Genomic DNA, 24,741 nt, shown 5'->3' on the forward strand with positions numbered 1-24,741 from the left:
GATAACACTTTAGAAAATATACTGAAACGCACGGGGTTCAAAAACCTATGTAACAGTAACAGCTGATGGGTATGACGGCGTTAGATCGACGGCTACTCCAAATCCATGTGATAAATTTATTATCTTGAATTACGTGCATAATAACACGAAGTATTACTATACGCGTTAAGATGAAGTTTAAACATTTTCGTCTTGCGTGGGGTTGGGTATAGTGGGATTGGGGAAGATGGAACACCTTTTCTTTCTATTTTCTCGTCCCACTTGGTAGTAAACACGACTATCATAGATCGTGTGGTTAATTGTTTAAAGTTCGATCAGAATAATATTTGGATATTATATGTCCTAAAGGTGTCCCAACCACCCCACCCTATTATACCAAAGTTTAGATTCTATTAAAAACTAGATATTGCATCCGCGCATTCAGCACAAGCCACTTCTCATATTTTCTCTCGAAGTGACTTTGGCCGATTTTCAAGTATGTTTTCCATACATTTTTTGTTATTATTACACTAGGGTGGGGCAAGATAAATCACATTTTAAAATCTATTTCTGTGGTTTCCAGTATGATTATAACGGAAAACATGCAACAGCTTTATTTAACAGTATTTTCACAGCTAAGCGGACGCGGAAAAGCGAGAGATTGCTTCCATTAAAATTGACGATGAATGAACATAACGATTTTCAGTTGTCGAAAAAGGTGTAGCGGTAAGGTGCTGATTTTGAATGCTTGCTAAATCATATTAAAACTATAAACTTTTTGCAGTTTAAGAGTTCGAACCATCAGTTCGCCAGATGCCAGACTCGTTCGTTTAAAGAGCGTGCCATATTTCTCCGCGAGTCATCTTACCCTACTATATTTTGTATTAAAAAAAAATGAAACGTTATACAGACAAAAATTCCCTTTAAAGTTACGATCTTTCCAGGACGCGAAAATTGTTTTCCAGCTCTACGTCATGACAACCATGGAGGTAGAAGAGGTTCTCTTCTTGGATTGCCTTCTTTATTTCCCCCTCTCCTTCTCTCGTCCAACCAGGAGCGCAGACAATGCACAACATCTACGTCATATCTAATGTCGAGTTTGTTGACAAAAAGCTGAAAAAATTAGTTTAAATATGATAATGAGAGTGAGGTAAAATCTGCCTTGTTTTTGAATTTCACACAAGATTTTCATGACACGCTTCAGCCTAATATAAATTCTCCTTCAATACAGATATAACCGAAATACTATCATGTTAAAGGGGCATACCAACGAAAATCAAAATTTGTGTATGGATAGATATGCTTAATGTAACCTAAAGGTACTATCAAAGTTTGCCAAAACGATACGGCTTCTAAAAAAACTCGCTAAAGTAAAAAAATAGACTGTTTCGACAATGCATGGGATTTCCCATAAGAAAGAATTTCATTTAACTTTGATCGTTTTTAGTTTTTAAACTACTAAAGAATATTCAAATTTTATTTCTGATTTGGTATAATTGATGCATCTTCTTCAAGAATATGTAAAAAAATTGTAAAACATAGATTTTATTATGCTTTAATTTAAACCTAGGTACATACCAGATTATGCTGACTTAGCATATTTTCAAACCGAATGTTAAACCCTAAAAGTGACATTTTTCTAAAAAAATATGGTACAGTATGTACTAGTGAGACATATTGAACATTTTAATATAAAAAATATGCTAAAAATTCAGCAATAAGAATAAAGTCTATGTTTTACAATTTTTTTATATATTCTTATAGAAGAAGCATTCATTATACCAAATCAATTTGAATTTTCTTTAGTATTTTAGAAAATAGAAACGATCAAAGTTGAGTGATTTTTTTTATTATAGAAAATCTCAAGCATTGCGCTACGGCCATTTTTTTACTCCAGCGGTCGAATTTGCGGTTTTTTAACTTATTTTTTTAAAGCTCTTTTGTATTTAAAAACTTTAATGGTAGCTTTATATCACATTTGAGCATATCTATTAATCCACAAAATTTTGATTTTTCGATTTTATTGTTGCGTCGTTAGGTGGCTGCACACAGAATGTCTATTGCGTTAACTTGCGTAAATCCCATCCGAAAACGGACCGACAGATTACGTACGTACAAGGAACAATTTTTCGATCCGAACCCTCCGTTAAAGGGCGGTGCATACAGAATTCGTCATTGCAGGAATTTACGCTTGGTTGCGCGTGTAAAACAAACGGCCAAAGACTGCTGCTGCGACACTGATCAGAAAGGAAATATGATCTTTAAATCATATAAAGCAGGTCTTTCACGGACCAGCTCAATATTTTTTTTGTTTACTATGAACTTACTTTATCCTCGCGTGGCCGGAAAACGACAGTCGTTATCACACTGGTTTAACACCTCGTGCCAGCTTACGAGTTACCATGTATGTTACTCTGTGGGTGATTATTTTTTGTTTATTTTTATTTTTTTATATATCTGGCTGATCATCTGGACAACCCATTAGTGACCTACATATACTATATTATATTCCATTTTAGGTCTATAATAGCCAACAGCTTTACAGTTGTAGCGTACTCTGCCAGTATTAATCTGATAACTACATTGCTCACGAAACAAAATCTGTGAAAACGAAACAACGTTTCTTCTAGGCTTCCTTGGACAATAAAGGCTATATATGAAATTACACCAGTGAAAACTGCAGACATAATACTAATAAAAACATTACTCAATCAGGTCACACGGTCAACAAACAGCAGCGGAGAATGCGCAGCATTTCCTAAACGGTCGTCTATGACCTTTTCAGTTTGTCTTAACATTCCCCCAACCACAGGAAAAGTTTGACACAAGCAAAATTGCATATGTTGGATCGCGTCCGGTGGCCTTACGTTAACAGACGGTTCGCAAGTTTCGGACGTTATGTGTTCAATGTAAAGACGCCGTTGGAAGGCGTCGGACCGAATTACGGTAACGAACTGAAACGGATCCCGTGTACAGCCACCTTAAGTGCGCGCACTCAACCGAGAAGGTCTTAGTTACGCCAAGGGATAAATTATAATGTACGAAAAATAAGGCTCGTCACACACAGCTTATAGTGACTTCAGTTCATTCCAGCCAAGAACATACCCTGCCACCCATGGCCTACTCAATACATTGAGTAGGCCATGTGCCACCATATATACAATAACACATCAATTTAAACGTTTATTTCTTACCTCGTTTCGTTTGGTGAAAGAAAAAAGCGCCGATGAATTAAACACGCATATACCATGATTGCTATAACCTATAAAAAAGAACGATATGATTTTTAAAACCGAAATATATTATTTATTTTAAATTAAATGCTCACCCAAACATTCTTTTTGGTCTACTTTATACATCCATTTAATATAACGGACCAACGTCCAACACTGGAAACCTGGTTTTCCACCTGGTGCGTCAGGTTCGTTATTCAAAGTCATCCAGTATTGCTCGTCAGGACTGAAAACAAAATTTACATATAGTGGATTTGGGTGATTGAAGAGTTAGATAAAATTTTTTACTCGTCTTGTTTGGCAGTAAACAATGAACATTTAAGAATTATTAAACCGTATCCTCATGACTCCCATAGACTGTTGTTAATTGTTTATAACACGGTATTTTAATATTATGTGCAAAAAGTGTCCCGTCTCCCCCCTCCCTACTACCTTTTTTTAAGAAACTGATTAAACATACGGCACAATGGCTATGTAACAAATTTATACACCTAAACGATTATTGATGGTATCTAAACTTTGTAAATGTAAATCATATTTTAAGAGCCAAAGGGTGTGTACATAGTTACACACGAACAACACGATTAACGTGTATGTAGACATGATTTAGGAACTATACGTGTTTCGTTAGGTTTACCTGTAGGTGTCACGTGACCATTCAAGCAACGCTTTTGATTTATTCGTCTTGTAGATTACCCAGTCTATAAAATCTCTCGTGAAAAAGTTGTATGCCAAACTTTTGTTGATGGTCATGTTGTATGGGGGTGGCGGATGCTCAATATCGGTTTCACGCATTTTGGCAGGCTGGCTAGGGTCGGTTGCATTTTCCAATCTGTAAGAATCATAATTGAATATTGTGGCTTGTAGTACTCTTGGGGTAAGATGGATATACGGGTGTTACTAATAACAATCCCTAAATGTGTTTTAACCAAACAACCTGGCTTTTTGGTGGAAACGGTTGTATAGTGGGGTGGGGGAAGATGGGACACCTTTAGCACAAAACATATAAATATCCTGATCGTGTTTTAAACAGTTAACAACGGTCTATGAAAGTGGCGAGGACAAGGTTTTATAGTTCTTTGAATGTTTTTTGTTTACTACCAAAATGTACGAGAAAATAGAAGGAAAAGGTGTCCCATCTTCCCCCATCCTACTATATATGTATTGGTGTAAATATTCGTGTAATCCCGTTCTATTATCGTAGTTATTTGGCACGTGGGCCAAACCAATTTCCATCAAATTCCTGCTTGATCAAAAGTGTTCAAAATGTACTTTAAAAACCTTATTGGTTGCTCGATGAAATATCTTTAACTTAGCATAGTCGTATAAACTTATTAGTTTAAAAGCAGCTAATTAGTGAGTGATGAATGATTAAAAGCTCGTCAGTAACACAGTAAGCGGTACCTTGGATTTATTTACGTTACATCGCAAATACAAACAAAAACAGGGGAATATTAAGTTTCTTTATTTCTATTAAAAGAACATAAATACGAAATATTTGCACAGCTGGGCGAGCATGGAAGACGCGAACTTACCGATACACAACTTGTGTCCTTCGTAATGTTAACTTATCGTGAGCTTTACAGCCAAGAATAAGGTTGGTGTTCTTCAGATGTTTCATCTGTTCAATTATCTCCATATTGGTGCGCAACGGGTAATCCTAAAATTGGTAGGTGTAGATTTTCACTTTAGCCATGTAATGTTACGCTGTCTTTGTAACATTGTGAGGACAAGTATGTTTTATTTACTGTGTAGATATCTACACCTATATCGTATCTTACCTGCCCACATAAATTAATTAAATACTTCCATTGATATTGTTGCGGTTGAAAGTCAAGTAAATCTTTGAAGCAATTTAAATCTGCTTCCAGCCGGGAAACATGAGCATAAATCACTCTTTCCATGCGCGTTGCCATGAACACGTTGTCAAAGCATTCACTAATTGCAGTGGCAGCTAACTTGGTCGCTGGCGCAGATTTCGCGTCAATGTGTAAACAGTAAACGTTGTATGGAGTGTATATTGCACTAAGTAGCAATGCCAATTGCTGAATTCTGTCATGCGCAAGTATTGAATAAGCAAGTGTGAAGTTCTTCTCTTCTCCATGAACCTGATATTCCGGCAACATAAAACGATATTTTCTGCGAAATTCGGTACAATTTTCCGACGCTGCTAGATAAATCTGTTCATCTGAAGTCGTATCCGCATTGCGAATAAGGTAATCTCCATCGGTTTCTCCGCGCAGTAAACGATTACAAGTTTCATAGTTTATAGTTTCACGTTTACCGGCCGTGGTAATCTCCTTCAGAGGGAAGTTTGTGCTTGAAAATGTAGCTTCAGTTTCAGAAAATGTATTTGTGACGTGTGCTGGGAGGGTTGTGTCTTCATTGGTTGGTACAACTTGTGTTGGTGCAGCTTTTGTGGATCCAACATGCCTAGCGGGCAAATGTATATTGCTAGCAATATTCGCGACGTCGCGATGAACTTCAAGATGTTGATAATATAGTTGGTATACCACCACCACCAACAATGTTAGATACACAGCTAAGCTGCATTTGGTCAACGAAACCATTTCATCAGGTTGAACTACATTATGGATTCCTTTACGTTGCTAAATAATTTTTACTCCACGGTTTGCTTGTCAGCTATTTTGCTACAAACATCTAAAGTGCGCATAACAACATCAATTTTTAAAGGCACCTGATTTCACTGTACATAATGCCTGCTTTATATGGTACGGTTTTAACGAATTGTTTCTTGCTCAGTTAAGTATCATTTAAAACTAACTAAACAAATTTGTATTAGAATACAAACTTTATTGTTTCTGTCTCTACATTTTTTTTGCTGTAACTTAATAACTTATGCTATACCTACTTAATGACATATAACGTACAGTGCCGTACATTCTTTACATTACACTAAACAGCAGTACATATAGGCGAACATCCGTGTCCGCGTCAGTATGGTAGGGTGCGGTTAAATAGAATAGTTCAAAGCACGCCATAGAAACTTTACCTTTTTGTCGCGTCATTACCTGTTATTCCACAACCTACACGAAGAGCATAAAAAAGCAAACAAAAAGTTAAGTTTGCATAAACTGATTAATCATGCCAGACTGCTAACGAATATTTGAAAGTTGCTACGCCTCCACCGCGATGTATGGATAATACTTAAACAGAAAAAAAAGTTCAAGTGGCTGCACACCATATTTGTTTCGGTCCGTTTCCGTCCGTGTGCGCATACGCGCGTAACGATTCGGACCGATGGCGTCTTTAAACTCAAGCTACAATTTTAATATTTCCGAGTGAATCGTCATTTCATTTACTCGTAGCGTTACTGGTTTTTCTCAAACTAAACTTACAAACTTAATCTAAATCATCATGTGTTATCACTTCTGGATATTAAGCTCTTTTGGTCTTTATCAGTCTGCACATGTGGACGATATATCCGATAAACTGATAAAACAATGTATAGGAAACGGCATCACATCATTAATCACAATAAACAATTGAACCTTTGATTCAACACATGAATCACACAAAAGCACAATTGGCACTGCTATCTAACATTATATCGTACGTGGCTCCACGATAAGGGACAGACCATACGTTTTTTTGTCCCAGTTGGTAGTAAACAACAAACAAAGAACCTTCTAAGGATATTTGAACATTATAGGCTAAAGGTGTCCTGTTTTCCCCACCCTACTATTATATTATGACAACTCTGCGGTAAATTCACTTCTAACTTTAAGCTATATACTAAAATCTATATTTAGTAGTTACTGCCAATAATAACATTAATAATTGGAAAAGAAGAAAGGCGTCTGCTAGCTGCAAATTGAACAGTAACAAAGCTTATACATACGTCCCAATAATAGACTTGGCTAATAATTCGTATACGAATCCAACAAACGTTTATAAATAGTTTAACTGGCTTCAGTGTTTAGCTGACAACATTTATGTATCGTGTGAGCATTAATGTCAAGATACTGGGAAGACCTATTCCACAAATCATTAACATGCGGTCATAATATGACACGTACGTTGGTAAGGTATTCGTATTTGAAAGACATAACACTCTAAAGTTTCCGTACATGCCTGATATTGTTACCTCTAACTTGGTCTAACGTCTGACACATGGTTGCAAATCGATGAATAACTCGCATGGCCGGGATATGGACTTTAACACCCGACATAGCTTACTGGTCACACTTAATATAGTAGGGTGGGGGAAGATGGGACACCTTTTCATTTCCTTTTTCAATTTGGTAGTAAACAAGCATTAAACGATTTTTTATAAAACTTTATTCTCACGGCTCCTATAGACCGTTGTTAATTGTTTAAAACACGATCAGGATATTTAGTTATTATGTGTCAAAGGTGTCCCATCTTCCCCCACCCTACTCTTTGTCTACACTTCAGACCAAACATTTAACGAATGAACCAAAAAGAAATATCAGACATATAAGGTTTATACACAGCCGAGGCAACGACAAAGCTTACCGAAATACTTTTTATACATATAGTAGGGTGGGGAGGGATGGGACACCTTTTGATACCATTTTCTCATCCCATTTAATAAACAAAGACCATTAGAAGAATTATAAAAGCCTATTCCCACGACCTCCATAGGCCGTTAATAATTGTTGAAAATACGATTAGTATATTTGGATATTATGTGCTAAAGGTGTCCCGTCTCCCTCCACTTTATTATATGTAACAAATACCATTGTTCATCAAATATGCTTCAAAAAGATTCTCGTAAACCACATCCTGTCGATCAGGCTGCCATGCTGCCGTGTGGTTAACAAATCGAAACCACTTCAACTCAGCTCGATAACCAAGAGACAACTAATTTGATGAACAAATGGCATGGACAAGCGAACGAACGAAATATAGTTACGACATATGCGAATTCTATAGAACGAGCAAATACAGTTGCTGTAACCAAGAGTACAGAATTGTGTGATTTCTTGCGAAACTTCTAGATGACCTAGACTGGGAAACGACAATCCGACAACTAATAGATAACCGAGACAGTTGGACTTTAAACACCAGCAAGAGTAACGAAGTCAACTGCAGCTCACCTGCAACCAACTCACCAACACGGGTGTCAAAATATACAAGAGTTTTTGACATTCATTCGTGGTTCTATCGCTCGCTCTAAAATAAACCAGCACATTAAAGCCTAATATCAAATTGAGATGGACAGCATGGCAAAAACAACGATTACAACACCGTTTGGCCTTTTCGAATTCAATCGAATGCCGCTCGATCGAAAAAAAAACGAAAGCCAAATGTTTCAACGAGTCCCTGATGGCCATCATATGTTGCATTGTTTAAACTTTTCCTATATGCATTATGTATCGATTATATCCTCGTTACAAGCAAAACAGAAGAATAACATAGAGAACACATATACGTCATCTGTTTACCCGAGTTGTGGATTATGGTGTTGTAATTAATCCAGCCAAGTGTGTTTGAAAAAAAAACGAACTTGCATTACTTTGACCGATGACCCTTGGTAGATCAAGATGGTATCCATCTTGTACAGGAACAGGTGCTGACGGCAATCACACAATATCCATGTTCACCATCTAAGAAATAATACTGCAACGATGTTTAGGCATCCTGGTTAATATTACCATCGATTTATCACAAACTGCACACACTTGGTGCCACAAAACAACATGCTGAAAACAACGTCAGTCAAGGGAAAGGCGAACTCATCTGATAAAACGCGGCTAAACTGGGATGGAAATACACACGCGCTTTCAACCATATTTATACGGATATCGTGGGACCGTTACATGTTTCGAATGGTTTTCGATAAGTAGTCTATTAACTTATATTGATCGTTTTACGCGATCACCTGAAGCCAACTGATACCTGCTATGACAGCAAAGTCAATAGCGCGAACATTTTTAACAACTGATGGTCATTGCACCTGCAACTGCCGCCCTGACCGCGGTACTTGGTTTGAATCAGAGATGTTCGAACAATTCATGATGCTCAGATGTAGTAACCTATTCGTACCACAGCGTACCATTCAGCATCGCCGAACGGTTCGGTATAGAGAATGCACAGACAACTATAAAAGCATCTTTATAACACAAAGCACACCTGAACCATGGTCCGACTTTTTATCACTCGTTCTTTTGGGATTGCGCACCTGCTTTAACGAGGTCATTAATTCGACGGCGGCTGAATTGGTCTACGGCATCGTGTTGTTTCCCCGGTGGTTTTTTCTTCAGTTGATATTCCCTATACTAATACAACTTTGTCCATTTCGCAATTACGTCGACTCTTCTCTGCACCGCGCTTCTTTCTTCCAATAAAACTTTTTGTTACTACGTGAGTTTTTTAACGACTGTCGTTTTACCGCTATATCCAGTCTTTTAATTTAAAACGTTCTTCAATCTTCGCTACCGTCATCGTAGAGACAAATAAAAGTTATTATAATTGATCATTTACTTGCAACACCTAATATTTCGATATTTCGGGATCTGATTGATCAGCCTATTGTAGAACTCGAAAGCGCACACGACACGAAGTGAACCCATAGAACAGAATATAACTAAGTTACATCATCTTATAGCAAGCTTATTGTATCAGCTATCTATTATTTAAGAACAATTTTATTGTTCAAAATATATCAGGCAATTTGAGCCAAAGCACTGTGTTTGAGGCCAAAGCACTTAAAATGTCCCGGAATACAAGATCAGCGTATGTTGCACCAATCATACAAAATCAATATGAACAAATTATTATCAAAAATAGACACAAGAAACATGCTTGAAGTGGGATTAACCATTTGCAACATATTTATAAAAGCTGAGCTGTATAGAAACCACCATGATTATTATGACATCACAGACCGCATGAATCATAAAGTTGCAATGTACAACATGATTTGTTTTAGCAGAGTTATAGAAAGAGCACAAGAGTTCAAAGGATATTGGTCAATAGATTAACAATGTAGCAAAAAAAGTTTGGAAGCGTGTGTAGTGCATAGTTTAACAGTGAGCACATGATCTATTGTTGTACCTGGAATATATAAGCATTAATTATAAAAATGTTAAAATACAAATAGATAAACTTATGACATTTATTTATCCTCCTGTGGCAATGACAGTTGTTATAACTCAGGTTCTCTATTTCATACACGACATGCCTGCTTACAAGTTATCGCGTATGTAACTTTGTGAGTGAATGTTTTTTGTACAGTTGACAATTTAAACAACCTAAAATAGAACTCGGGGTTAAAACGACTGTCCGCAAGTGTCTTGCACAAGAATACAAACGCTCGAAATGATATTGGCAAATACCATAAAACATAATATTCTTTGGTGGTATTGGCATCAAACATTAAATATAATATTGTTTGGCGACATTAAAAAGTTTTAATCAAAGCCACACCAATAAAAAAACGGTGGAACTCATCCAAATATATGAAGCAACAACATATGGTTTTACTTTTAATCCAACCATAAACAAGTTGAGTGATTATTCTTAACTTTTTAATTCACTCACCTTATGACTAAATTGAAACGAATGTGATCGAGGAGGTTTTGGGATGAGATTTGGTTCAAAACGCGCTCGAAAGAAAGTTTCTTTATCCACCTGTTGCTTGTGGTGGGGTGGCATGGATTGGGAACGGGAATATTTTACATCCAATGTTTCCTTCTCATTATTTTGATCATCGAACTCAAGCAGAACAGGGTCAACCTATTAACACATTATGTGACAAACTGATTCATTTTACTTGATGTGTTTTTGTGCGTTCTCCTGTGACAAGGCAACTCGGGAGTTTTAACATCAGTGTCTTCATTTGCACCATATACGTATTAGCGTCATACACCCCTGAGTCAAACATGTGGTTTATGGGGATAAAATTTTACTACCCAAAAGTAAACATTGAGTTAAAGCAATCAAACAAAAGACACCCATACTCACATGGTAGCAGAAGCGAGCTTAAACTCTCCTGTTACTGTGCTATGTTCCCTTATATATGTTTTTAGTAACAGGTTTATAAAACTGTGTACTTTTAAAAATATAAATATGTTAAGTTACAAACTTGTTCTTGCTGTTGCATCACATGATCATTCAATGCAAATGTTTCATTATCTGGAAATACACATGTGGTGTGAATCAATATTTTATTTTCACATTTTAAAAAGTCATGAATAAACCATGAAACAATATGTTCACCTGTGTTGTGCACGGATGAATGTGCGAAAGTACTTTGTTGTGTATTGCTGTAAAGTAAATAAAAATAGATCAGATTGTTTCAAGTTTTCTGATTTCAGATATTTCAGAGGTAATATAAAGAAAAAGTGCTTGCAAAATGTTAGAAACAGGCAAACAAAAAATTACCTCGAAAAATTCTGATTTGTCTCGTTGGTTGAACAAGAAGGACCTTCATCCCACAACCTTTGATCTGTAACCTGAGATACAAAATATTTGAATATCATCAATTTTTTCTGTTTACCGTCTATAAAAGGATCAGTGCCCATCATGTTCTACAGGTGTGCACCATATGCGATGGCTTTATACACACCATGCAGTGTTTAAGTATGAAACTTTGTGGTGATGTCAATTTAAACTAACAAAACAATATCATATACCATTTCATGAGGTCTAACCAGTTTTCTGACAGTTTTTAAGGTTCGATTTTGTGAATAATTTGAAAATATGTAATACTAACTACCAACACAGTGCTATAGTTGGTAAGTGCGCATGCCTCTAACTATGAGGAAATGGGTTAACGCTGTCAGTGTTATCATTGTGGGCGCCTGGGTGTATATGTCCTTGGGCAAGACACTTAACGGCAATTGCTCCAACCCAGTTGTAACTAATAGGTTGTCTTAAGCTGGTAATAAAACATAAAAATCCCAAAATATAATTATTGAAGTAACATACATGGTAACTCGTAAGCTGGCAAGAGGTGTATTAACACTCGTGTTATAAGGACTGTCGTTTTTCGGCCACACAAGGATAAAGTAAGTTACATTCATACATTTATTTATTATTTATACTTACATGAAGGATAAAGTAAGTTACATTCACACAAGGATAAAGTAAGTTACATTCATACATTTATTTATACTTACATGAAGGTTATTTATCCTTGTTGGTATAAGCGGTGCATGACTTTCAAGAGTAGCTGCTTGTGAATATTTATCAGAAGTCTTCGTTCTATACGATTGAACCTTATAGATAAATATATCATGATTATTACATAATATTTTGTTATAAATACAACAAACTATTAGCATGTAATATTTAAGCTAGGATTTGGTTAAAAAGCGCGACAAATTAAAAAAAATTAAAAAGCGCGACAAATGAAATATTAACTAAAAGTGTTGTCTTATAAAGCTTAAGACCCCACAGAAGCGTCATAGTCGATCGTTTTTACAAATATGCTATCGTATATGATTCACTACATGTTTTACACAACATGTCGATGGTAGTTTAACAAGAAATAGATAGCAGTGTCGGGTCATTTCTATTTAGCGGGTCGGGTCATTTCTGAGGTTAGTATGGTGGCAAGCAATTCTAACTAGAGGTCAAACGTTTAAATGTTTATGATTTTTTAACTCAATATCAAACATTTCACAAAAAAAAAGAATAAAAACCTTTTCTAATGCTTTCAACAATTCTTGTGGGAAATGGTGAGAAATCATATTCCCAGAAACAATAATTTCATTAAAATGATTTGCATTGTCAGCATGAAGTGCATAATACTCTACAGATTCTTTCCTGAAATAAAGTTATAGATTTTATTTAAAAAACAGAGGTTAGAGACAAAGATTATAGCAAGTTAGATCTGTTTAACTTGTTAATAGAATGAGGTGTATGAAAAAAGACAATTGTATAGTAGGGTGGGGAAAGATGGGAGACCTTTAGCACTTAATATCTAAATATCCTGATCATGTTTCAAACGATTAACAATATTCCATGGTTATTTTAATTTTCTTTGTTTACTACTAAATGAGACGAGAAAACAGAATGAAAAGATGCTCCATCTTCCTCCACTCTACTATATAATATTTATGAAGCTGCCCTACCACATAAAGATGATTATGCAATGATTGCCAATTCATATAAAGCCCAGGGTATAGGCCAATTCAGTAAAACCCTGTTTATCCTTGCTTGCTTGGACATTGGACCCACCCATATAGAATATAAGATCATATATTTAATCAACATAAAATTCAAACAAAAAAGTAAACATGGAAAATCACCTTGAATTGAACCAAGAACTTTGATCTTCCTGTTTACGATATATGACATGAAGTATCTTTCCTGGAGGATAAAGTTTCTCGGCCGAATTACTTCCTTCACCAGTTTCATTGAACTTCTCAGTAATGTTAGACTATAGTTAGAATTTACACAACTTAGTAATTTGTAACTTGGATGTAAAAAAACAAACAAACCATTTCTATATGCTGTGAGAGATCAGCAGAAGAATCTTTTCCACAATGAAAAATGTTTCCGAGAATTATTCTGTACTTTAAATAATAAATATTTTCCATATTAATATTTAAATTAAAACCTATTGACAAGAATATTAAAAAATTGTAACCAGTGAAGGAAAAAAACACATTACAACTTCAAATTTAATCTTGTGTTAAAATTTACCGAACAATTTATTTTTACACAAAATAATAACATAACCCCTCAAAATATTTTTATTCCTTTAACTTTGGAAGTTAAAATAGATTGGTAACTAATATCTTTGCATGGATGATGTCAACACACTCAAACATATCATAGTTGTTTATATGTTTCAGATTTAGTGCAAACATATTTTTGGTTGACGATTAAATGGGGGTAACTTACTTTTGGTAACTGAGTTTTTTTCAACAGGTTGGTAATTTTATTCCGCAGCACTTCAAGTTGTGGAAGGCCTGTTCTAATGACAACATCATTGCCAAGTACAGCAGTTTGTATGTAAACTTTTGAGGACTCCATTGCGGAAAAACTGCACCAAAAATATAAACATCACAATATTTTTCAAAAGTATTCATAGTTGCACAATTACTATTATAAATAACCTGTTAGTGTGTAATAAACTATTTTATGATATGTGACAACCAGTTTTATACATTATGTCACTACACACATAATTAAACCGAAATTCAAAACTAAAATATATGAAATAATGTAAAGCGTGTTTTACAACAACAATTGTTTTTTTATCGCTATATCCTGTCTTATCTTTTAAAATATTTCTAAATTTTTGCTACTTTAATTAAAGAGACACATTAAGTTATTATATTATATTAAAATTATTAAATGAATAATCCTCCATGCTTGCCTTAATAATCCTCCAGGTGGAGCATAACAATAACATTCAAGTTGTGGATACGTAGGATGTAACATAATAGATAGGATGGCAGCAACACCTGCTCCTAAGGAGTGGCCTGGTAATAAACATCATATTATATATCACTTCCTTATACAACTAAAACAAATATTTTTAATAATATAAATAAAACATCACCCTTAAAACACAAAAGTCTATACTCAAAGTCAAGTTATATGCATCGATCTTTTGTAAATTGATTACAATCTCACTATAATGTTAGTAAAGAATAATGTGAATTAATAGGAAAAGAATCATTATTTACTCGCTAATTAAGAGGGCTTAAATCTGAATATTTTTTTTTAAGTTTCATGAACATATATTGTCTGGTTAATACAAACGAGCAGCAGAAAGATGAGTTCTATCATTTAGCTTATCCCACTCTCACAAATTAAATGCAAGCAGAACACCCAGGTTAATCTTACTTGGATTATTGCGTTTATAAGCGAATACAAATGACAAGTAATGTTCTTTCTACTAAGATAATAAAAAGGGGATAATCGCAATGTAGACTTACAATAGGACAATGCTTAGTGAAATAAATGATTTATTTATTTTAAACGCTTAACAATGGTCTTGGGTTCATGCTGATACGTATGCAGTCGACGACGCATGATTATGCCAAAGATTAAAACGTCGGAATGCATCTGCATGGGTCTGACGAAGATAGCATATGACATATATATATATATATATTTAGATTTGATTTTAGCCAATAGATATAAGATATAGAAATCAAACAATTAAAACATATTAAAGTTTTTAATATATATATATTTTTTATGTATTTCCAAAAAAAGCATTCATTACACCAAAACCAATTTTGATTTAATTTTCTTTAGTTTTAAAAACTAGAACCGTCAAATTTTGGTGAGGTTTTTCCTATGGGAAATCTAATGCAATGTCCAACGGCCGAAATATTTTTTACCCCAGCGAGTCTTTCCCTGCGTTTTTTCAGAATCTGTTTTTTTTACCTTCGGTGGTACCCTTAGATCACATTTGAGCATCTATATTTATATGCAAATAGGTATGCCATTTTAAACTTGTTTTTGTTAACTGAAGAACATATTCCATACAAAAACAATACTAATGATCATGTACAGTGGAAAGCGAAGTTCATTTTCACAATCCAAGGTATAATAATACATTTGTGAGAATCAACGGTTAAACTAATAAGTCAGTGTGTATAAAATATGCTACAGTTAATTTTTACCATTTTTTCCAAGAATAAACAATGTTTGCATGTGTTAAAATATTTCTAAATGGCTTTTTTTTGTTATTACCTGAACGAATGTACATCTGCTTAACCTTAAGAGTAAATGTGGTAATATTATCAAATAAAGTTAATCAATTCCACCTAGCGATGTTTCATGGAATAGATTAGTTGTACATAAAGAAACACTCTGCAACTAAGGTATTTTTCGCACACTTTTTTTACTATTAAAATAAATCAACATAAATGACTTCTGTCTGTTAGGTGTAGCGACCACGCTTATTTCCTTCCGAATAAATGTAAATATGTTTTTAACTGTAAGCAAGTTTCAACAACTGTTGTTTTGTCACTGTATCCTGTTTCGTTTAAAATATTTCTAAATCTTCGCTACCGTAATTAAAGATACAACTAAAGTTACAACTAATATTATTATCTTACCAACAAGAATAAACTTGTAATTGACCGATTTACACGAAGAATGAAAAACCTGAGACAAAATTTCATCCTCCACAAGTTTTGCTTGAATATAACTAGCGCAGCTCACAATTCCCTGAAATGAAAATACTTTTTATTTTCAATATTTGCATTAATGGGCTGGGGCGGAGTTGGGACCTCCGCCATATATAATTGAAATGACACAGTCAACGTGCAGTATATTTGTAAACTACAACCATTTTACTCTTTTTACCAAATCTGTCTGTAGTAATTATTAACAAAACATATTTAATATAATAATCTTATTCTTGTATTAGTATTAAATTAGACCAACATAACATTATACCAACAACCAACAAGCATATGGTTATGAAAGTAAAGCAATTCTGAACACAAGTACACAAGTAGTTACTTTATGTCCCTTCCATGTCCCATCATTGCCTTCAACAGGAATAGAGACGGGAGAAGCCACGGCATCAGTAAGCGCATCAAGCTCACTTAGTGTTCCACGTATCGTTAACACAACCGATCTTTTGTTATGATCAATTGCAACAAAAAAGGGTTGTTGGTATACCTAGTTAAAAAGTTGAAATAATATAATATATTATAGTACTGTGGGGGAGATGGGATGATGGGACACCTTTAGCACATAGTATTTAAATATCCTGATCAAGCTTTAAACAATTAACAACGGTCTATGGGTCTATGGTAGCTGTGGCGATACGGTTTTTGTTTGAATGTTCTTTGTTTACTACCAAATGGGGTGATAAAATAAATGAAAAGGTGTCCCATCTTCCCCGTACCTTACTTTATCTTACAAAATACAATAATAATGTTTAAAAAAAGTCATTGTACACAATGTAGTGTAAGGCCTATACTTACATCATTATTCCATGAAATATAAACAATCTCAGTATCTTGAATATAACCACTATCATCAAGTGACAGTTGAACCACGTTTGTTCTGCAATTGAAACAATGATCACCATATGTCAATGGATAATGAGAACTCTGGTTTGATAAACAGCATCCATTGTGACCACACCTGAAATATTTATTTTAATTACCAAGTGAAACATAAACAGGGGATGATTGTGTAATAAATAGCAGAGTGTCTCCATCCAGAAAGTCGTATAGTTTACACATAGCATAGATGTACAAATATACCAGTATATGTTACCTAAAAAAACGTTCTATTACTTTAATGTTATGAATTTAGGTAAACTATGATTGATTACTAATTGGATAATAGTAAGATTAATTATAAACTGATTACTTGGGCTATAAATAATGTTTAGATAAATAGTTTAAGGAAGGAATTGTGTAGATCATGATAAACAGCTATAGCAGCCTAAAGCATTGTGTGGAAAAAACATAAAAATCTCAACACATGTTAAACAAATAAGGAATAACAGGTCACATACAATGACAACATAGAAAATAATTAATAGTCACATACATATAACACATTATATTCGTGAAACATGTTATATTATGCTGATCGATAGTAGAACCATAGATTTAAGATTACTGTGTAATTACACAAATGATGTTAATTCATAGTAATTTCTTAGAATGATTGAAACCTAATGTAAATTAACCGGAAAAGTAACAATAATAATAAACAAATAAAGTATTATCACCATTATACTTAAGAATTGAATATTTTATACAATTCGGAATTAACTTTGAAATGATATATAACTTGAATAGTTGTTTTTAGAGTTCATATTGTTTGTAAACAATGGACTTCAAAGCCAATGTGTTGTATAACCATTTTTTTAATTTTAATAATTTTTAATGAAAACTAAAGTTTTCTTCACTTAAACAAGTAGCCAAAACCTTCAAAAAGCTCCCAGCGTTTGAACTTTGTTTCTCAGTTGAGCACAATGGAAAATATTTTTATGAGTTTCATAAAATTCTTGCGGTCATTAAAGTCTTATAAAAAATGAATTAAATGTTGACAGAAGTGCAATAAAGTGCGCTCCTATGTTTACTTTTGTCTATCTTATGAGCACTGTAGCTGGTGGTGAATTAAAATGAAACAAACTTTGACAAAAACCAAAATATGAATTACGAACAATACGTTATAACAGCCTTCAATCATGAATAAAGAATGGTAAACAAACTGTAGAATAAATTTATCCTACTTTATCCTCGCATGGCCAGAAAACGATAGCCGTTATAACACGGGTGTTCATACGTCTCGTGCCAGTTTACAAGTTACCATGTATGTTACTTTGTGGGTAATTATTTTTGCGATTTATTTAGTATGGCTATAATTTGGACAACTCCTAAGTAAACACTGGGTGAGAGAAATTGCTGTTAGGTGTCTTGCCTAAAGACACTTACGGCCACAACGATAGCAGCGACAGGCACTTTCCCACAGCGCTGGTACATTACTTAATTCAGATAAATAATGATTCTTTATAAATGTAATACTTACATGCAGCTTTGTGTCATCTTACAAACTCCGGTTAATGGATTGTAGATGTAATAAAACAAGGGACCATACGAAGCAATCGCATAGTTACAATAATACATCTGATCGTGATAGACATCCAGTTCAACCTTGAAAAATATCTTTTTGTAAATAACATGATAGTATCATTATGCCAGAAAAACAATGAAATTAAAATTCAGTCTTAAACAGTAAACTCTATAAACGTTGGTGAAACAGTTGGAAATACACTATGTTTTTATACCAGATGAGCTGCTAAAATAATATTTAATGTCACTTTGAGTAGATAAATCAATGTATTCATATACCTAGAATTTTAGTGTATCAACCACATGTGTGATGTTAGCGGACATGAGAATAGAGATGATCCAATGTTTTAGCACCCTAATTTTAAATGTCAAAAAGAGTTTACCCGGCTTTTATTTATAATTTATTATTCCTATCAATATAGGACATTCAAATGGGACACAAAGAATAAAATACAGGTATACAGGTATAACCTTTTCAGATAGATTTCTATCGTCCAGCAACAATTCTTGAACAACAGTTATGTTACATTTTCAACATAAACACTTACCTGGTTTGTGAGGTTTAGAAATAAAGATTGATCCGACACAGGATACTCACATAAATATTCTTCAATGCTATCTGACTTCTGTATTGGTGAATTTAAATAAAATTAACTGAGTTGAAATAATAAGAAAAAAAAACAAATAGTTGAAATAATAAGAAAAAAAACAAATAGTTGAAATAATAAGAAAAAAAATCATTTTTGTATTTTTGGTAAGTACCAACATTTCATTTTATTCAGATCACATTTTCATTGTAAAACAAAATGAATTTGCCATAGTTTCACGTTTACAATATGCCTTGTCCTTGTTTAATACGTAATAATAATAATGTTAAACAAAATTCAATAAAAAATTTTTAAATAAAATATGACTTTTCTGTATTATTCCATTAAATATGTACATTTGTACCTTTATTTAAATATATACAATTGCACCCGTATATGTATTTAAGTCATCACTTCAGTATATTTGACTGAACTTACATGAAGAGTCCTTAGTTTACGAGCTACTTTTTGTTCCTTTCGAAGTAATATTAGGCCGGCAAGAATGTCAGAAGGCACTAAATCTAGATCGCGGAAGAATTCATGAAAAATATCGGCAGCTTCATCCAACGCGTTCTATAAATAAAGGAATATTGCAATACTTGTAAGTTGTAACTAACTAAGTATGCCTTATGTTATAACCAAGTGTTATGACATATATGACTTATGTTATAACCAAATTTTAAACATACCTTTACATCTGCAACAATTACCTTGTTTAGATTTGCAATCTGCACATTATATTAAAGGTCGATTTTATCAATTTAAATTGAATTGTGATTGGTTGTTACATAAGAAGTTAAGCGATTCATAACAATCAAAGTTGTTCTACCATGTGTGCTACCGTGTTGGCAATGGAAACATCATGCTTCACAAATATTGAATGTCTTACACAGTGGCGCAGCCAGAAAAAATAAAGGGGGGGTTTAATCAATAAATTTCAAAAATATATTTTTTTAGTTTTTGTTAAAAATTATATATATATTTTTTATTTTTTGGTTTCAGGGGGGGGGGGGATCGCGACACCCCAACCCCCCTTGCTGCGCCACTAGTCTAACATATAGACACATCAGCACTGGAGTTTTAGCATTAATTTTTCACTCAAGAAAACCAAAGTCTATAACTATATTTTAATAACAACTTGCATTGACATAGATGTAGTCGTAGAGCGATATGGCTAAATAAAACAAAATCCACACCTGGGTGTTTTGAGAATTGTTCAAGCAGCAACAACAATCGCGTAAACTTGAATGCCAAGACTTTTTACGATGAACATCTAACTTTGATCTGAAATAACATTTAATGGTTAATCGAATTTGAACCGTTTAGTCATAAAAAAGACTTATGTAAGCAAACTGACTGAGTTGTGTAAACGTTGAACATGTTTTACAATACAAATTTGCCAAAAGAACTTTATATTACCGTTATATGTTAATATAGCATTAACTTTCGCAGAAAAACACTCAAATATTTCCTATTATTCATGCTATGCTACATATCTTTTTTCCTACAAACATTTAAAAAAAATATTTTGTAATGTAAAAAAAAATTCGAATTCTGGCTCTTATACCTCCGCGTTTCGAGTCTTTGGACTAACCTCATGATTTGTAATCTTTCAGTTGAGGTTGAGCTTTCTTCAGTTGCTGTTTTTAGGCGATAGAAAATACGGCCAGTCGAGTCAAACACAAACAATGCAACCAACACAACGATGCAAAACACGCTTGCATTTATCCCAATAAGTGCTAAAACAGAGATTAAACATGTAAGTATGATGACTTTGTGTGTAAAAGAAACAATTAAATATGTTTTGTAGCCTACTTATACAAAAATATTTAAACAAAATAGGGTAGCTGAAAAATTAGAACAGAACTAAACAATTTATTAACAAACCCTAATATAAGTTAATACATGTGATACCAACACCTGAAAGCTGATGTAGATGTCAACCTATTAAAACTCAACTGTCATATGTATTCAACAATTGGAACGACTTTACATTAATCTACTTGACCAATAACTTAAAATATGGGCAGGTTTTTTTTAAAGGAACGAAAAAAATTACAGATATATATATATTTTTTTAATTTTTTTTTAAATATAAAAATATATATATATATAAAAAATATATTATTTTTTTAGTTGATAGGTTAGTCTACATACCTATGGGTATATTATAGGATGATAATATTGAGTGACATTTATCCCAGTTTCCAGATAGATGTACAGCAGCACCAATCGTATACGCCAATTCCGAGATACCAACAACTAACAAATAAAAATTTACAATATTGAATTTTTATTTTGATATTCTGATCATTTAAAAAAAGCAGCATAAAACAAGACAGCCTATGTTTTATCGGAGTACAAGCATTTTGTCATAAAACAATCTTTTTTTACAACGGTAGCTTAACAATCGAGCTGAACATGTGTTGTTTTAAAGTTTCTTTTTACAAATGTTTAATGACATTATGTTGCTAAAAACAAAACAATTTCCATGCTGATAAAAAACCTTAAAAAAGGTTAAGAGGCACTGGAATAGAATTACTGCAGTACAATAAGATAAATTTACTTATATAAGAAAGACACACATAATTACGAAAAAGCAATTATGTACTTACCAAATCGAAAGTAAAGAAAATAACTGATTGGTTCCCTTTTCTCTGCGTTTAATATTGTCCCCAACATGCTAAACCTTGCAATAGTCAACTCCAGAAGCTGCATAATAAATATGATAATAATCAATAAAGCTGTGAGTGAATCCTAAATTAGTATAAATTCTCATGATGGTAGCTTATTCTCTATCCTTAATTTGACTACTTAAATATATAGCACAAGTGACTGATTGTATACAATCATATACACATGGGAAGTATGCAGTAGTTTGGATGATTGTTTTTTATATGTCATTTTTCAACTAGCGATACCATAAGAAACCACCGGGATAGAGCAATTATTGTTAAGTGTCTTCTTACAGGACACACTTGTCTACAAGCGACTCTTTGGGCGAGACGCTTAATAAACATTGCTCCAACCCACTGTTAACTAAATGGGTTGTAGCACCTTAGGTGTTGGGATAAATGCGAATTCTGACTAAATCTCAGGTCCCATGTTGTGCCATGCTGTGTCCATTCATGTACAATACAATGTTAAACCTAACACGAACAAGTCACACTTACTGTGGCTCCAGCAAGCAACCCCACATAACCAAAGGAAATGCGTCTAACTTTTTGAGCGCATGACACTTTGGTTATGAAACTCGCATTAGCATTTCGACCAACCAGATAATTCAAATCCACGTTTGAATATTGAACAATGTCCGGTGAGGTCGTCACATATACAATGATTACAATCAACCTTTAAAAATGGATTTTTATTGTACAGATGTAATTATAAATGTGTTAAAATGTAATATTTCAAAAGCAGGGAACACAACAACAACTAGTACATTGTTTTTAATTATGCTGCTGCAGAACTTTTGAATACCTCATTTTCTAAAAAGATAACAAGAAACTTATGTTTTTAAACAGTAACCTTGAAATTACGCATTAACCTCAGAAAGTATTATAAACCTTGACATTGGTCTCAAAAAGTCTGTTTATTAAGGGATTACCTACAAGGTAAAATGAAGAAGAGCTAATATGAAACAAGGCAAGACCAAGTCATCGCTTCCTGTCAACCAACGTCTCTTAAACAATACGATGCCTGGCATGTTGGGACAACATACATAACCTAACCCTGTTTAATTAGGTAATTGTGTTAAAACATAAATAGTATAGATTGTTTAATCTAGTATAGATTGTTGTTTGCACCAACGGTTGTCATTTATTTCTTGCAAGACAACATGTGCGTTCCATTCACACAAAGAAAAAAATATAAATAGTAAATAAGTCAGAATAATTTTAAGAATACAAAAAGCATATGTTTGGATTCAAAATGTTGAAGAACAGATGATAAACAATACACTTAATTTCAAACATACAGTGAAATTATACATTTAACATGCTAAAAACACACGTATAGTATTAAACTACAACCTACTACATTATATAGTATACCTTAACCGCCTTGTTCGGGAATGGTAAACATACATACATTCTAATCAAGTTAGGCAGGTCCTTACCGCCCGGGGAGCTACATGTTACCCAAGAACGCCCGATACGGTGACATACAAAAAAGCCTGTAGATCCCATAGAGATACTAATATACCACTGTTGTAGATCCCAGAGTCGTATAAACACCGAGTAGTCCAACTGCCGTCTATGTGTGTCCAAAATAGAGCAAAAGTGGTGACTTTGACAATGGGTTTAAACGAACTTGTTAAGTTTTGTTTGTGTTTTCCTTTTGTGGGAAGGTGTAAAACAGCTTCTATTTACCTTACCAAACATTTTTTTTAAAAAATGTATAAATTTAGCCGCATTAAATGACTAAAATGTCGCAAATCAACCGCTTCTAATTCTAATTTTTGACTTTTTTTGACACAGAAAACAAATAACACATGTTTTTTACATTTTTCAACCTTTAAATTTGTTTTTAGGCCCAAGTTTTTCTGTAATTTACCGAAAAACATACATTTTCCCTATACCTACTGTGTTATTTTGGAACCAAATTGCCGTTCAATTTGTGTTTTACGTAACAATGGGTTGGACTACTCTGTATTTCTATGGCTCTGGTAGATCCCATAGAGATACTAATATACCAGTGTTATATATTAGTATCTCTATGGTAGATCCGGACAACTGCAGAATAAACCAGAATAAATTTGATTAATGTTTATTTGCATTGTGTAGGTCTCTACTACGTAGGTAGCGCGTTATATGTGTTATTTGTATTGAATAGTTCGTTTGGTTTATTGACAATGTGGTTAGTTTGTCTTCGTTTAGCGCAGAGGATACGTGTTCAAATCTTGGCGCTGCTACTATCGCGGGCACTACCATTGGCAAGACATTGTAAGGGTCTTTCTTCAAACCAGTGATCTCTTATGCCAATTGGTTGTGCAAATTATCCGTCATATAATATATAGCCTATAGTAGGGTGGGGGAAGATGGGACACTTTGGCAGACGAGACTTTTAATTTTCTTTTTACGAACCACCATTTAATGATAATCAGGAAGATAATGTTACAGAATTATTCGACAGTATTATCACGACTTTATAAAACGCGAGTCAAAGCGGATTATTGTTTTTAAATTTTCGCAACAAACTGGCGCAGTGACCTAAAAGTGGTTAATGCGCCTGTCTGTAGGTAATGGGTACAAGGCTCGTCGCTGCCACCATTGTGGGCGCATGTGTCCCTGGGCAAGACACCTAACGGCAATTGCTCCAACCCAGCGGTCACCGATGGGTTGTCCAAACTGATCAGCCATACATGAAAAAAATAAGAAAAATCCCCCCAAAATAATCACTCACGAAGTAACATAGCCTACTTGGTAACTCGTAAGC

The 24,741-nt window shown here is 33.9% G+C and overlaps 2 protein-coding genes across 3 annotated transcripts; both read right to left on the reverse strand.

Moving 5' to 3' along the window:
• Positions 1 to 567: 567 nt before the first annotated feature.
• On the reverse strand, positions 568 to 6,903 carry LOC149739538 (N-acetyllactosaminide beta-1,6-N-acetylglucosaminyl-transferase-like). Its single transcript, XM_089872615.1, has 6 exons — positions 4,994 to 6,903; positions 4,748 to 4,872; positions 3,850 to 4,044; positions 3,308 to 3,438; positions 3,174 to 3,241; positions 568 to 1,092 (listed from the first exon to the last, which is right to left on the reverse strand). Exons 1-6 carry the CDS (start codon positions 5,780 to 5,782, stop codon positions 952 to 954), a joined length of 1,449 nt encoding a protein of 482 aa, XP_089728741.1. The 5' UTR covers positions 5,783 to 6,903; the 3' UTR covers positions 568 to 951.
• Positions 6,904 to 9,662: 2,759 nt separating this feature from the next.
• LOC149739539 (diacylglycerol lipase-alpha-like) lies at positions 9,663 to 23,492 on the reverse strand. 2 transcript variants are annotated; one of them, XM_089872597.1, is made up of 24 exons: positions 23,358 to 23,488; positions 22,917 to 23,037; positions 22,479 to 22,656; positions 21,921 to 22,017; positions 21,463 to 21,567; positions 20,900 to 21,044; positions 20,502 to 20,589; positions 19,744 to 19,878; positions 19,267 to 19,344; positions 18,675 to 18,799; positions 17,111 to 17,273; positions 16,641 to 16,802; positions 16,232 to 16,343; positions 14,533 to 14,638; positions 14,055 to 14,196; positions 13,649 to 13,723; positions 13,457 to 13,587; positions 12,848 to 12,971; positions 12,323 to 12,421; positions 11,586 to 11,656; positions 11,421 to 11,467; positions 11,287 to 11,336; positions 10,743 to 10,937; positions 9,663 to 10,256 (listed from the first exon to the last, which is right to left on the reverse strand). In XM_089872597.1, exons 2-24 carry the CDS (start codon positions 23,009 to 23,011, stop codon positions 10,245 to 10,247), a joined length of 2,535 nt encoding a protein of 844 aa, XP_089728723.1. In that variant the 5' UTR covers positions 23,012 to 23,037; positions 23,358 to 23,488; the 3' UTR covers positions 9,663 to 10,244. The 2 variants fall into 2 exon arrangements, with proteins under 2 accessions (XP_089728723.1, XP_089728724.1); XM_089872598.1 differs by lacking the exons at positions 9,663 to 10,256; positions 10,743 to 10,937 and having other exon boundaries at positions 10,955 to 11,467; positions 23,358 to 23,492.
• Positions 23,493 to 24,741: the final 1,249 nt, after the last annotated feature.

This window comes from Ciona robusta, chromosome 2 (genome assembly GCF_009617815.1).
Source record: "Ciona robusta chromosome 2, ASM961781v2".
In the NCBI taxonomy this organism is placed as follows: domain Eukaryota; kingdom Metazoa; phylum Chordata; class Ascidiacea; order Phlebobranchia; family Cionidae; genus Ciona; species Ciona robusta.